General features: G+C 39.5%; 1 protein-coding gene across 2 annotated transcripts in view; it reads left to right on the forward strand.

Moving 5' to 3' along the window:
* RSPO2 (R-spondin 2) overlaps window positions 1–13,209 on the forward strand; it is a 135,483-nt gene extending 122,274 nt beyond the window's left edge. For both annotated transcript variants that reach the window (XM_037166981.2, XM_053661072.1), the window contains exon 6: window positions 12,490–13,209. In XM_037166981.2, coding sequence (XP_037022876.2) covers window positions 12,490–12,605 — 116 coding nt within the window. In that variant the 3' untranslated portion in view covers window positions 12,606–13,209. The remainder of the gene's footprint in view (window positions 1–12,489) is intronic.
* Window positions 13,210–13,507: the final 298 nt, after the last annotated feature.

The raw sequence follows: 13,507 nt of genomic DNA on the forward strand, positions 1-13,507 counted from the left end.
GCTATTTGTAAGCTCTTGGCTTCTCATCTTTTCCTTTAACAGCTACATTAAACTAAACTAATCAGAACACAGTGATACACACATGGCAATAAGCAATGCTTGGGGAATAGTACAGATACGTATTGTGTAGCTCACTTTTGATTTTAGTTTATATGTTTGAAAGTCTATACACTTTTTCTGGAGAGTGAAATGCCATTTAGGTTGAAGGAAAATTAACCCATTTTGTGAAACATTAGGATTTTTTGTAAAAGAAAAAATTAGCCATCTTCTGTTCTTTTAATATCTGGTGATCACAGGCAAACATATTAGGATTCAAGATAACCCAGCATGGTTTAGGCTTTTTGAAACTGAGCCCTGAGGATCATTGGGTATGTTGAACTTGTAATTTAGAGTTCCTTGTCAGATATTTTCCTTCTAATTGAAATCCATTGCTGTTATTTGGGTAGTTGAGAAAAGATTCTATAGGGACCAGAACTTTTGTCTGATCTTTACTTGTGGATACAGACTGTTTGCTTTGACAAATACTTGTTTATTTTCCTTGCCCTGCAAAAACAACAAAGAAAATACGCCCTTGATTATCTTGGTGTTGTGTTAATATCTAACCAGGATCACCTGAACCTCCATCTTGTGGTCCAGCCACTTAATAGAACCATCTGTCCAGAGGGTGTGAGGCAGTCTGTGGTCAGCGGGACGGGTGTAACACTGATCTCCTTCCTCTCGGGAGGTCACATTGATTGCACTGCAGAGGTGAGGGGAGAAAGTGTAGCACAGTGATAGGAGCACAAGCTGTGGGACCGGACTGCTGAGTTCCAATCTCAACTCACCTCAGGGTGCTCCACTTCTCTGATCTTTAGTTTCCTTCTCTGTGAAGTGGGGCTGCAGAGGATATCTGTTTCACAAGGATATTTTTCGTGTGAAGTTAGTTAACATATGTAAAACTGCCTGGCACTCAGCTGTCACGTGTTGGTGATGGTGCTGATTTGGTAATTTAGAGAAAGTCATAGTACCTTTGTGAAAGAAGAAAAGACCTGTAATATGCTTCCTCTGTCTGTGATATAACTAATACTGTCTTAATGCCTCTGGTATTTTGTCATCTGGTCTGAGGGGTACTTTCTTGCCTTTCCAATTTTGGAAGTGCCAACTCTATATCCTAGTTATGATGACTAGTCTATAGTTATCATAGAGATCTAGTTAGCCTAGGATAACTAGGCTATCAAGCTTGATAATAGTTTTAATTTTTCAACTGCATTTTTTGTGTCCAACTGTACAGAATCTCTGCAAACCAACTACATTGTCAAAACAGAACCCATTAATGGAATAAATCGAGAGATTCTGTAGCAGGGGTGTCCAGCCTTATGGCAGCTCTGGGCCACACTGGTAGGAGAGTTGTTTTGGACCTCGCATTAAATACATTGTGACACATAATTGCACACACACAATCTCGTGTTTTAAGTAAATTTATGATTTTGTGTTGGGCTGCATCCATGGCCATTCTGGACCACCATGCATCCCATGGGCTGCAGGTTGGATACCCCTGTATAGAATAAAGCTAGTTTCTTGAATCTAACCACAGGAAAAATGAATCTGCTATAAAATGAACGATCTACAACCCCTTAGTTTGAGCATAAAGATCAGCGGCCCTTTTCCTGGGTGTGCACATTCCTCTGGTCCCCAGGGCAACTGATCCCTGCTGCTTCCTTGGGGCACCACCACGAACAGAACCTGGGGGAGTCCAGGCACCGGAGGGTTGCTTCCTTTCCCACTTTGGAAGCTATCTCTCAGCCCATTTGGGAAGGAGGTGTGAATTCATTCTGAACCATGCTCACCCAACGCTTCCTTCTTTCTCCTGTTCTAAAGTCCTTTTGCTCTCTTGCCCACATCCTTTACAGAGAACCTTTTTGCTCTAGACTTCCATGTTAACTTTGCACCGAGGCACCTCGGAAGCTAAATAAATAAATAACTACATATCTGGATCTTCCCTCCCGAAGGTTCCCTTCAGGAGTGTGTATAGCGAAGGAACCTATGTTTTGAAAAAACTCCCTGGAGGATTCTACTATTTCTGGCCCAGGAACTGGCTTTTGGAACCACAGGTCTAAACTTCTCCCAAGTCTCAACTGAAAAAGAAGCATCCTGTGTTTTCTTCCCTTGGTTTTTACCCAGAGCACCCTGTTTACACTGAGTTGAAAGTGCTAAATGTATTGCTTGACCTCAGAAAACTGAGATTTTGAATGCCTCAACCCCAAGTGAATAATTAATGTAAAAAATATAGGTTGTAGGCCTGGCCATTTGGGGAGCTAATTCGGCCCAAGGGAGCCCTGCTCTCCCGGAGCACTGGGTGGGGAGGTTGGTGCCGGTCTTCAGCCTGGTATTGTTGTTTGTTCAGCAGCCATTTACATGATCATGAGATCAAAGAGGTTTTGCTGGGCACAAGGGATCCAAAAAGTACAGGTTTTAGAATCTGCCAGATGTTGGTTTGACTCAGTGCCGAGCTATGTGATTTTGAGCTATTTACTTAACTTCTCTAAACTTATTTCCTCATCGGCAAAATGGAAATAATGCTTACCTTGTGGACAGTTGTAAGGATTAGAAATAATACACATGGGGCACCTTGGATGGTGCTATAATGTATTTCACATTTATGTGCCGGGTATAGTATCTGGAACTTTATACACTTTGTTTGTACCCATCACAGCAATGCGAAAGTGGGTACCATAGATACTGTCAGTTTAGAAATAAGAAATCTAAGCCTCAGAAAAAGTAAGTAACTGGTCCAAGATCACTCGCTTCTAAGAGGCAGAGGTCTGCTTTGAATCTAGGGCTGTAAGATCCCCAAGCCCATGTTCTTAATCATGTGTCCTAGATGCCTGCCCAGTCCAGTGCCACGTGACTGCCTCACCCCTCCAGGACAGACCTGGGAGTGACCCATCCATGGGCGGGCCAGGCCATCCAAGACTCTATGGGTTAACTTATAGGTGGAACAAGGCACGTGGGTTTCCTCTCTTGGGAATATGCAATCAAGGCAAAAGAGAATGAGGCTATTATAAGAGGGAGGTAAGCTGAAAGGTCATGGAGTTTACTCAGGGCCAGGGTCACCTTCACAGACCATGAGTAACCTGAGGTTGAGCACAGAAGCCATGTGGCCCCCAGGAAGAACAAGAAAGTTCACTTTATCATGAATGACAAAGACCACATGCTTTGGCTCCTGACTACATCCAGTGTCGACATCTAGCCCATATATCTCTGTTCTGACTCCCCTTATTACCTGAGATAAGTTTGAGTGAGTATCTGTAGCTTGATTTTTAGAAAGACTCTAACTAGGACTCCATGGCAGTGGCCTTATTTACAGCTATTTGTAATTATTCAGAAATATATTGCATGATATATCAGAAAATATAACAATTAAAACAGAAGGTAGGAATTTCTTTTACTGAGGAAGGTTCAAGTGCTCCAGGGGCATTGAAGAGGGAATGCATTATGGTCCTTCACGGGACCTGTAGTCCTTTATGTTATTCTACCATGTAGGTGAGCTGTAGGCTGGGACTGAGAACCCATGCCCTAACACAACTCTCTTGGAGAAACCAGTTCTGTTTTTCTTTTCACTTGTAAGTGTGTCTTCAAGTTCCATAGAAATTGTGTTGAATCCAAATTAAATAAATGCTTGCCATATAATCATAGTCCTAAATATCATTTCTTGGACTTTTTTTTCATTTAGTTAATGGCTATTGATTGAAGTCCAAGGAGAAGGTATTGAATCCTCTTATTCTAATGGAATTACCTTAAAAGGTATCTTCTGTTGTAGTATGAAGTCACCTCTGGAGGAACTTGAAATTCTTCTCTGGTTATCCCATCACTCCTAATCAAATGAAAACAGTTGTATCATTTTCCCTGCAAAACCTGATGTTTTTCTGACTTAATTTAGGAGTGCCAAATGAGCCTGATGGTTTTCTGCAAATTTTATTTACCTTGAGTAATTTTAGGATGCATAGCTGCACGACGCTCTGGCAGAGGGTTGGAGTACTTCAGTCTGTTCATGATATTCAATCACATGGGAACGTGTATAAAGCATTTACACTGAGTGCACAGAGTCCGTGGTAGGAATGTCCACCATCTCACTTACCTGACGTAGGAAACTCTATAGGTTGCATCTTGCTAAAAGGTAAGAAAAACAATAAGCAACGAATCAATGCAGTGTAAGCTTACAGAATGTCTCAGTTACAGAGAAGTTGTTATGCACTGCTTAACAGTATCTGAAGGCTTTTTCCAGTTATGATGAGGCTAATGACTTTTCTCCTAGAATTTGGTCAGGGTAATATTATGTCTTCTAATGTTTTTCTGCCTTTCTTGGAAAACAACTCTATCACTGTGTCCTTTCCCAGTGACTTTTTAAACTATGAAAGCATCTAAGGAAGAAAGATGTAGAAACCTAGTTCCAAGCCCAAGGCTGCTGCTAATTAGCTGTAGGAACCTGGGCGGGTCACTCTAGTTTTTCTGTGCCTCATTGGGCTTCCCATCTGAACCATTTGGCAGAGTCGGACCAGTGCAGGGGCAGGAAATGTCTGGAATACTCACTGTCTCATCACCCCCACCCCAGTATGGCCAACCAACTTTGGTGCTGGGAGGCCAGTTGGATCAGAATCCTTCGTCAGGAATCATCTCCTACCTGGTAATCAGCTTTCATAATTGATATCAAATCTATGTGCATGTCCTGGACCAGGTAATAGTGAATATCATTTTTGATTTTACATCTATTCTTATAAATAAGAGATCGAAGGAAAGGACTTGTTCTTTGAGGGTAGTTGATGTTAACCTCTCCATGAGAGAATGCAAGCTGGGTCGATAATAATGCGTTTTTCCCTAACTCACTCTTTGAATAGCAGATTCATGTTCTTTATCTCCTATCTTTATTCCCTGCCTTCACTCTCAAACATCTTTCTTTAACTGCAGTGTGCAGTTGTATTTTTCCTTGTGCTGCACTAAGGTCTTGCTACTACTATTCTTTAGTTTACTACAGAACTTAACTTTGGCTAGAAAGAAAAAATTATGGCCTCCCACTGGGGTTCAGAGAAAGTATGTAAGAAGTTAGAGCCCCAAAGTTACCAAGTACATTTTTTTTTTAAACTGGGGGTACTCTTACAGCAAAAGTGAATTATTGCCCCCTTGTGGCAAAGTTATGTATTTATTCTCTCACACAAGTTAATTTGTGGAGGGTGTTATTTTAGTTTTCGCTACTCTGCAACTCTTTGTCCTTTACAATGAACCTCAGGTATTTATGAAACGAACTTAGGATATTTTTGACACAAAGTCTTGTAGTTTATTTATTTGCACCCATTTTAAACTCCATAGAATTCTGTCTTCGAACTGAATTTGTTTCTCTTTAAGGTACCAGATATGTAAGAGCTCCCATTAAACAAATCTCTGAAGTGACCGACACTCTTTGGAACAAACGTAAATCTCAGTGAGATTACTTTCTTGTGGTCCTTACCACTTCCAGTGAGCTGGGAGGGGCTTGGGAATATCTTATTGCCCCGTTAGAAGTCTTGTTACATGCATGAAGAACAATGAGTTCCTTCAGGGCTATAAAATCAGGAAATTTTGAAATACTACATGGGGAAAATCTTAGTGGTGCTATAATTAACTTATAAAGGCTCAGGTGATCTTCAGAATTAGCTTTTCTTCCAACTTCATCGTTTTGAACATGAAACAAGATGTTAAAACCAAACGGACTTCCCTTTCAACAAAATAGGTAACAGACCTCACGCCTAATAAAACATGTTATATAAAAACATTTGAGTGGTCTTAAAGACAAAGAAAGCAATTTCATACTATCCTTTTGACAATAAAGATGGCAAACTGTCACAGATAGAACAGTAAGACACAGTCAGAATTGGCTTATTGAATACATTTTTACAAGTTAGGATAAATCTGTATAGTAGTAAAATTTTTTTTGGATTTTGCATGATTTTCATTATTTGTGTGTTTAGAGAAGTGCATTTTGTCAGTTATTTTTGACTTTTGAGATGACTGTCCTTCCCCCAGTAGCCTTGCAAAATGAGCAAGTGCCAGTGAGTTGTCTCTGGGTTATGTGTAGATTTTTTAAGCACATGTACTTCTCTAAAGATGACATGGTGAAGTCAGTACCTGGAAAAGGTTTTCAAGTTCTGACTTAAGATTTAAGATGCCTACTAAAGTCTACTTTGTAGGCCACTTGCTATTTTTGAGCCCTTTAAAACATATTGCTTTGTATCTAGATTATTTTTTTCCTGAAAATTTGATCACAATCATCAAGCAACAATTGAAGGATTTGCTAGTTCTTTCCAAAGACATCTGTTTGACATGTTTTTAGTCAAAGGGGTGTTATTTCTTTAAAAAAAACCATCAAACAGATAAGTATTAACTAAAAATGACGATGAAGGAACTTTGTACTATAAGCAGCCAAAAATGGATTCCTTTGCTTAGAGTTCTAGCTGACGCTCCCGTCTGACTCTCAGCTCATGTAATAAGTAACCATCGAGATGCGTCACACTGAGCTGTTGTGGATGGTAGGGACACTTTAGTCTTGGACCATGTACAGTGTTCCGCAGTAGATGCCGGTCATGCTCATCATACCCGCTTTCTTGGACTTCTCTCTAGGTAAAAGAAGCCTCATGATCTACCATCTATTCTCTTTTAAAACTTAAGTACAGTTGGTATACAACATTATATTAGTTATGTAGTTTCGGGTGCATAATATAATGATTTGACATTGTTATACCTTACAATGTGATCAATCACCACACCAATTTTAATAATCATCAGTCACTGCAAACTTATCACAGTATTGACTGTATTTCCCTTTGCCTTTTCTACGCATCCTCCCTCCCTGTCTGGCAACCATCCCTTTGGTCTCTGTTTCTGAGTATGCTTTTGTTCTTGTGATGTCTAAGTGTTTAGGTCAGTGGTTCTTAAGGTTTTATATCTTAGGTTCATTTATTGAATCTGGCCACTCCAGTAACACATCTGCTTCCTACCCTAATAGGAATACTGTTGGACTTCAGGCTTTTCCTTATACCTATTTCTGATTAGTTTTAAGGACATGCAATTAATCTTGGAAATAAATTTAATGGCTGTGGCCTTAAAATTAAAAAAATGCTTTTTCACAGTTGAAAATACACTTTATTGCCTCACTAATCATAAAAAGAAGAAGGCATGAAAAAAATGTGGAAGGACATCTAGGTAATTTACAGGTTTTTCAGAGTTATGGTAAATATCTTTATGCATAAATCTCTGTCCAAGTTTAGTTATTTTCCTAGATTCCTAGATCTAAGTAAAAGTTATGACCATTTTTAATGCTCTTTTACACTTGCCAAATGGCTTTTCGGAAAGGTTGTACATGGCAATTTTATATTCTCCAACCACATCCTGATGCCTGTCTCTCTGTGTGCGCACTAGCTTGAGATATTTTCACTCTTAAGAATCTTGGCAGTGGCAACTTGTTTTATTTGGTAGTTTTAATTGTGAGGTTTGATTATTTAAATTATTTATTAGCTATTTTTATTTCTCTTCTGAATTATAGTTAGGCCTTTTGTCTATTTTTACATGAGCTTTTAAAATATTTTAGGAACCAGCTGGCGTTTTTTCCAGAGAATCATCAATCACTCTTAAATAAATAAATCTCTGTTGCTACTCATTCTTGGGCAAACTAAAGTTGCCCACACGTGAGGAAGTAATAGCCCAGTGGCTATTCGTTGTCTCCAACTCAGTCCCTGTGACTTGAGGTATGGAAGCAGGTTTTTATGTTCTGCCTACACTGTGTCCCTCTGACGTGTGACAAGATTCACCAGTTGGTGGTTCTATAAAGCCTCCCATCCCTCTGTTTTAGCTGCTCTGAAGGTTGACTGAATCTCTTTGAGGTGATCCCTGAGTCTCCGTGGTGAATTTCATAAATACAGTGAAGCTTAGGTTTCAAGATAGCATCACAAACTTATGAAACTTTTATAGAAATTGGTCCTGGTTTCAGGTGATTACCTCTGTCATCATGGTTCTGGCTATCACAATGCTAATTATAGTTTATTGCATTGGTCATAACTCTGCCCGACTCTGCCCCTCCTCCACCCCATGTGTGTATATATGGAGAGAGAAGCTTTTGTCTTTTTTTTTGCTAGTCACAGCTACTGAATTTTTTCTTCAGTTTTGTTTCATTGTATTTACCATTAGAAAGTTTACCTGAAAACTCTTAGTAATTATTATGGAAACTGTTCACAACCTTTGTGCCTCACTGATGGATGGGTGTACAAGATCCATTGTCTCGATGATGAAAAGACTTTTATCTACACCTAGAGAAAGAAAAAAGGAAAACAGTTGAAGACAGTCCTTGCATGTGGGAGCTTATGAAAGAATGAAGCTCATGTCTGACTAGCAGGGGAGTCAGTATTTTCACAGCTTCATGTAATTTGTGAGGCTGCCCGATATCTTGGTTCAAAATAATCCATCCTGTTTCTGATTCTAATAGCAGTAATCTACAGCTGGGCATTAGGAGTATTTCCATAAGGCACTGTTCACCTTTCTCTGTAGAAGAGTTGATAGGTTATCCTGTTGGACCATTTCCACATGTGTGCAAGTCAATGTAATTACGCTGGTTAGAGTGTGTGGCTTTGATAGTACCTTTCTAACTTTGTTCGTTTTCATGATAATCTTGTCTTGCCACTGGTGTTTTACACATCTTCCTTTCATGCCAGGAACACAGTCTTTTCAAACGGTGTCTCATAACTTTCTAGTGAAAGATGACTATAGCCTCTTCTCTCTGCAAATGTAGACACCGAGCGTCGCAAGTATCATTGCACCAGCCACCTCTGTTCTGAGACGTGCCAACCTACCAGCTGTCCTTCCTCCCAGAGGAGCCCTTTCTCTGTGAAATCACATTGCTTCCTTTAAAAGCAGCAATATCTGGGCTAGTTGTCTTTCTTGTGTTCACAAAAAGCGCTGAAAAGATCTGCTTCTGTTAGGTGGATCAGATTGTGCTTGATCTTGAAGAGATTCACTCACTAGTGATTTGTCAAGGCAACTGCATTCTTTTGACAAAGTGTATTTTATTGATTATGCTATTACAGTTGTCCCAGTTTTTCTCCCTTTGTTCTTGACGCAGCACCCTCGTTCCCTCAGGCCATCCTGCCACTACTGTTCATGGCCATGGGACATACATATAAGTTCCATTTCCTATGCTGTACTTTACATTCTCAAGGCTATTGTGTATCTACCTATTTGTGCTATTAATGCCCTCAGGCTGCATTGTTAAAGCACTCAGGACGAAGGGATGCTTAATTTGTCATTAGCTTTGGACAGACCTGGAGGCTGACAGTCTCCAAATAAAACTGCAAACCTTTTCTGCTGATCTTGGGAAGTATATTTTCCAAGTCTTCTCTTGTAAACTAAAAAGCAAGGAAGTTGAATTTCTCTTTGGTGTCAAACTTGCCTGTAAATGCTTCCTGTACAGGGTGAATGTTCCTGAAAATGTGAGACAGTCTGTAAGTGTAGATGTTATTCTCTGAATGTAATCTCATAGCCACAGATGTAAAGAAGTGAAAACATAAATTGGCATGCTTAAATGTTATTTTCATATATATAAATAAGAACAGAAATAGATATTTTTGTTAGACTTAATCTCACTAATTTCTTTTGTTAAATCTTAGCAGAGATCCAAAAAAATATACGCAAGACCCTTTTTAGACCTTATGTTAGGGTCAGTTTTAATATTCTTATATTAGTTTGAGTTGGGCTTAGAGTCCAAACAACCTACTATGGACCAAAAAATATTTTCAGTTAATTTTAGGTCCACCTGTGGTCAAATCTTGGCTAACTGTCTTTAAGTCTTCGGTTTTGCAATATGTCTTACATGAGAAATGGTGGGGTGGGGGGACCAAGAACAAAACCCACCAATGAACTCATAGCACAGAGGCAGCATTCAAAAGAGGCTGCTGAGGAAGAATTTTAGGGTTGTAATTAGGTCTCCCAAAACATCTCTCATTGGCATTCGTACCATATGACTTATTGCCAATAGAATAATCATACATTTTAGAAAATTATCTTATGTAAGTGAGTTTTCAGAATCGTTTCTGAATTTTTGGTCACACTGTTCGAACAGTTTTATGCAAATATTGAATAACTTCCCTATCATATAACTTTATGTCAGCTATCAAACCCAAAGGCCATTTGATGTTGACAATTACATCAGAATAACATATAGGTAAATGACATGAAATTGACCCTCTCTTAAAATGAGTTTCCAGTAAGTTAGCTTAGATTCCCTGTGAGTAAAAGTAGTGCACATTTGGTTTTTCAACTAAATCATTTATATGAAGAATTGAAATGGTGACTTTGAAAAGCTTTCTTTAAATAACATATATTCAGTATATTTTTATCTTAACAGAATACATTTTAAAATCAAGGAATGTTGGCATTATTTTCCACTCATTTAATTTTGATTTGCTTTTAAAGAAAACTCCAGCCTTTAAAGAAATGAAATATAAACTGGATTTTTACAATGTAGTCAGCAATGATTTTTAAAGGATTTTTCATTTGTTTAGATAAAATGCAGAACTAAGAAAAACCTTCATAAAACTTTATAATAGAAGCTTCTTTTTACATATGCTATTTTATGTTAAATATTTCATCTCTCTGCCCTCATTAAGTTGTCTCATCATTAGATATAGTGTTACTAAATAGTTGTAAGTTTACAGGGTTTTTTTTTTTGATTAATGATGGCTTGGACTAAATTTTCATTGGGTAGGATCAGCTCTGTTTAAAGATGGCAAAATGCCATTATGACATTAATGCCAGAATTTAATGAGAACCAGAAGTTAACTTCAAGGACCTTCATACTTTAATATGAGGGCATGATCATATTCCGATTATTTTACTGCACTGTCCCATTAGAAATAAGTTATTTTTTATCTTTTTTCTTGTCGTAAAAGTTTTGCTCAGCAAACACTTACTGAATATCGACCATGTGACAACCATGTTCTCAAGTCTTACCAGTGAGACTGTTTTCCATCCTCAAATAAAATAGACCCTTTCTGAGCAGACAGAGCAAACATGAGCAACACCTCTCTTACGTAGAACTGTCCTGGCCTCTCAACCTAGTATGGACCTGGTTTCCCAAGGCATGAGCCTACCTCTCTGACCTCTTGTCTGTCCCCTCATTTCTCACATGAGCCCCCCTGCTCCATTCTCTGGATTAAAAGTGGGCTGCCTATGTCACTGTCCTGAAAAGGTGTGGGGTCTTGAGTGTTTTAGGTGTGGGAAGGTTGGAAAGGTGGGTTATAACTGGATGTTGTCGTTGTGGTACTAATTACTCTGTGGCTCACAGGAAGAGAAAAGTTTTGCAAAACTACACACTGAAATTTATACTAGGGCATGTAGGAGGGCTGGCAGTGGGAGTCTAGTCTTTTGAGGAAAAACCTTCCTGTACCGAAGATGTATAGCGATAATGACTTACCTTCTGTGCAATGCAGGTAACCTTTAAAGCTAGTTTCTGCTCTAAAAATCCTACGATCCCTGTATGCTTAGACCCCAAAGAGAGTAACATACCTAAAGCAAATAACTGCCTATGTTCCTTATTCTTTTTTTCTCATCATATTATGTATACATACTTGCAAAGAAATGCTGAGGCCTCATACAGACTAGGATGCATAATCCTGAGATGTAAGAAGCAAAACATACCATCTAAAAACTCCTGATGGAGGAAAACCTTAACTATTAAGCTTGTGGTCCCGAGCCTCTTAGTGACTAAGGCAAAGAGAACAAATAAGATAGCATGGTGTGATTTTCTGGTTGTAAGCCACGTACTAGTTCTTCAGAAACAAGCATTTCTCCTGCTCTCAATTAATAATAAGAACAACTTGTCTATGGGATTTCTGTAAGAGACCATAAGCCACATAATGAATGATGGCCTCATGAATTTTTATAGAAAATAAAGAAGTATTCCACATATGTCATTTCGTATATTGGCCTCTGGAGAACGCGGAGGGAATAATGTTAAAAGCAAGACATTTGTTTCTCCCTGGGTTAGGGCCAGGGGAGTTTGAGACTTCTGGTATATTTACTGTAGATAGATGCTTATTTTCTTTTGACCCACTGACAGGTGGAGCAGTAGAAAGATGTAAAGATGTCTAGTAAAGGGTAGCATTGTTAAAAGGAGGAGGGGATAAGTGGAATTTTTGTGGCAGGATGATATTTGCAAGACTGCTCAGGCCGCTGGGAGGTTTTTAAATATGCCAGTTCCCTGTAACAGGAAGATCAGTCTCTGTGTTAGACAGCACATCCAATTTAGTAAATTATTATTATTCCGTCAAAATTAATGTGAACAATTTTCTCTTTGAGGCTGCTTTTTCCATAGGTGATGTTTTCCAGATGGGCTTTGTGTAAAACTCTTAATGTTTTATGTTTTCTTTCCCAGAGAAAGAGCCTTTTCTGACACGTCTTTCTTTCTTTCTCTCTCTCTCTGCCTCGTTGTAGGGAAGAGAGCACCAAAGGCGAAGGAGAAGAAGAACAAAAAGAAGAAGAGGAAGCTGATAGAAAGAGCCCAGGAGCAACACAGTGTCTTCCTAGCTACAGACAGGGCTAGCCAATAAAATAAAAGACACATCTGGTGGATTTTGGGGGTTTTTTGTTTTTTGTTTTTTTTGCAAAAGTGCACAGAGCTACTCTCCACTCCCGGACACTGGTGCGCGGTGCTTATGCCGCTCTGACCAGTATCTGTTCTCAGTGACATTGTGAAAGGAGGAGCCACGAAGTGGTCTCGGTGTTATTTATGCTTCGATTTGCAGCTGGAGACTAAGGTGGGAGCTCATGGCCTGCACCAGGGGAAGCAGGAGTGAGGGAACAGCCTGTGACTTGGCTGCGTCCTGCGGTCCTAGCACCCCCACAGAGGAGGAGGTGTGAGGCCGCAGACCACCGTTGGAGGACAGACTTTGTGCATATTTATGGGCAGGAAGATGCTCAGCAGGCAAAGTGCTCTCTCATCATGTCCTTTACTTCTCACGTTGTGCACTGTCAAGGATAAATGTATGTGGATATCTGCTTAGTGTGACCACGTGTTGTCCTCAGCATCTGTTCCCTTCAGACTGTCGTGGGGCAGAACTGTTCTTACCTGGGCATGTGCTACGGGAGTTCCTCCTCGGTTTCACAGTGGCTCTAATATGTACATATTCTGCTGGGGCTTCGCATAAACCTCTTATTTACTGTATATTTATGCTCTCTTATGTGTAACAAGTCATACCTGATTCATAGATGCCACTTTGTTTTTAGTGGTCCCTAACCATTGTCTGGTAAATGACGGTTCTAGTTTTGGGAATTGACAAATGTTGTTGCCCCTGGGAACTTAACCTTTCTTTTCTTCGTGGGCCGATTTCTCATTGTAAGGATAGGATAAGCTAGTTTGTACATAGGGTCGAATGACCGGTGTCAAAGAATTTGAGTATCTCCTCACACAGAAAGGCAGCATGCGGCAGCTGACAGTCAGAAGCCAGAGCTC

Source organism: Artibeus jamaicensis, unplaced genomic scaffold, assembly GCF_021234435.1.
Source record: "Artibeus jamaicensis isolate MK-2021 breed Jamaican fruit bat unplaced genomic scaffold, CSHL_Jam_final scaffold_916, whole genome shotgun sequence".
Taxonomy (NCBI): domain Eukaryota; kingdom Metazoa; phylum Chordata; class Mammalia; order Chiroptera; family Phyllostomidae; genus Artibeus; species Artibeus jamaicensis.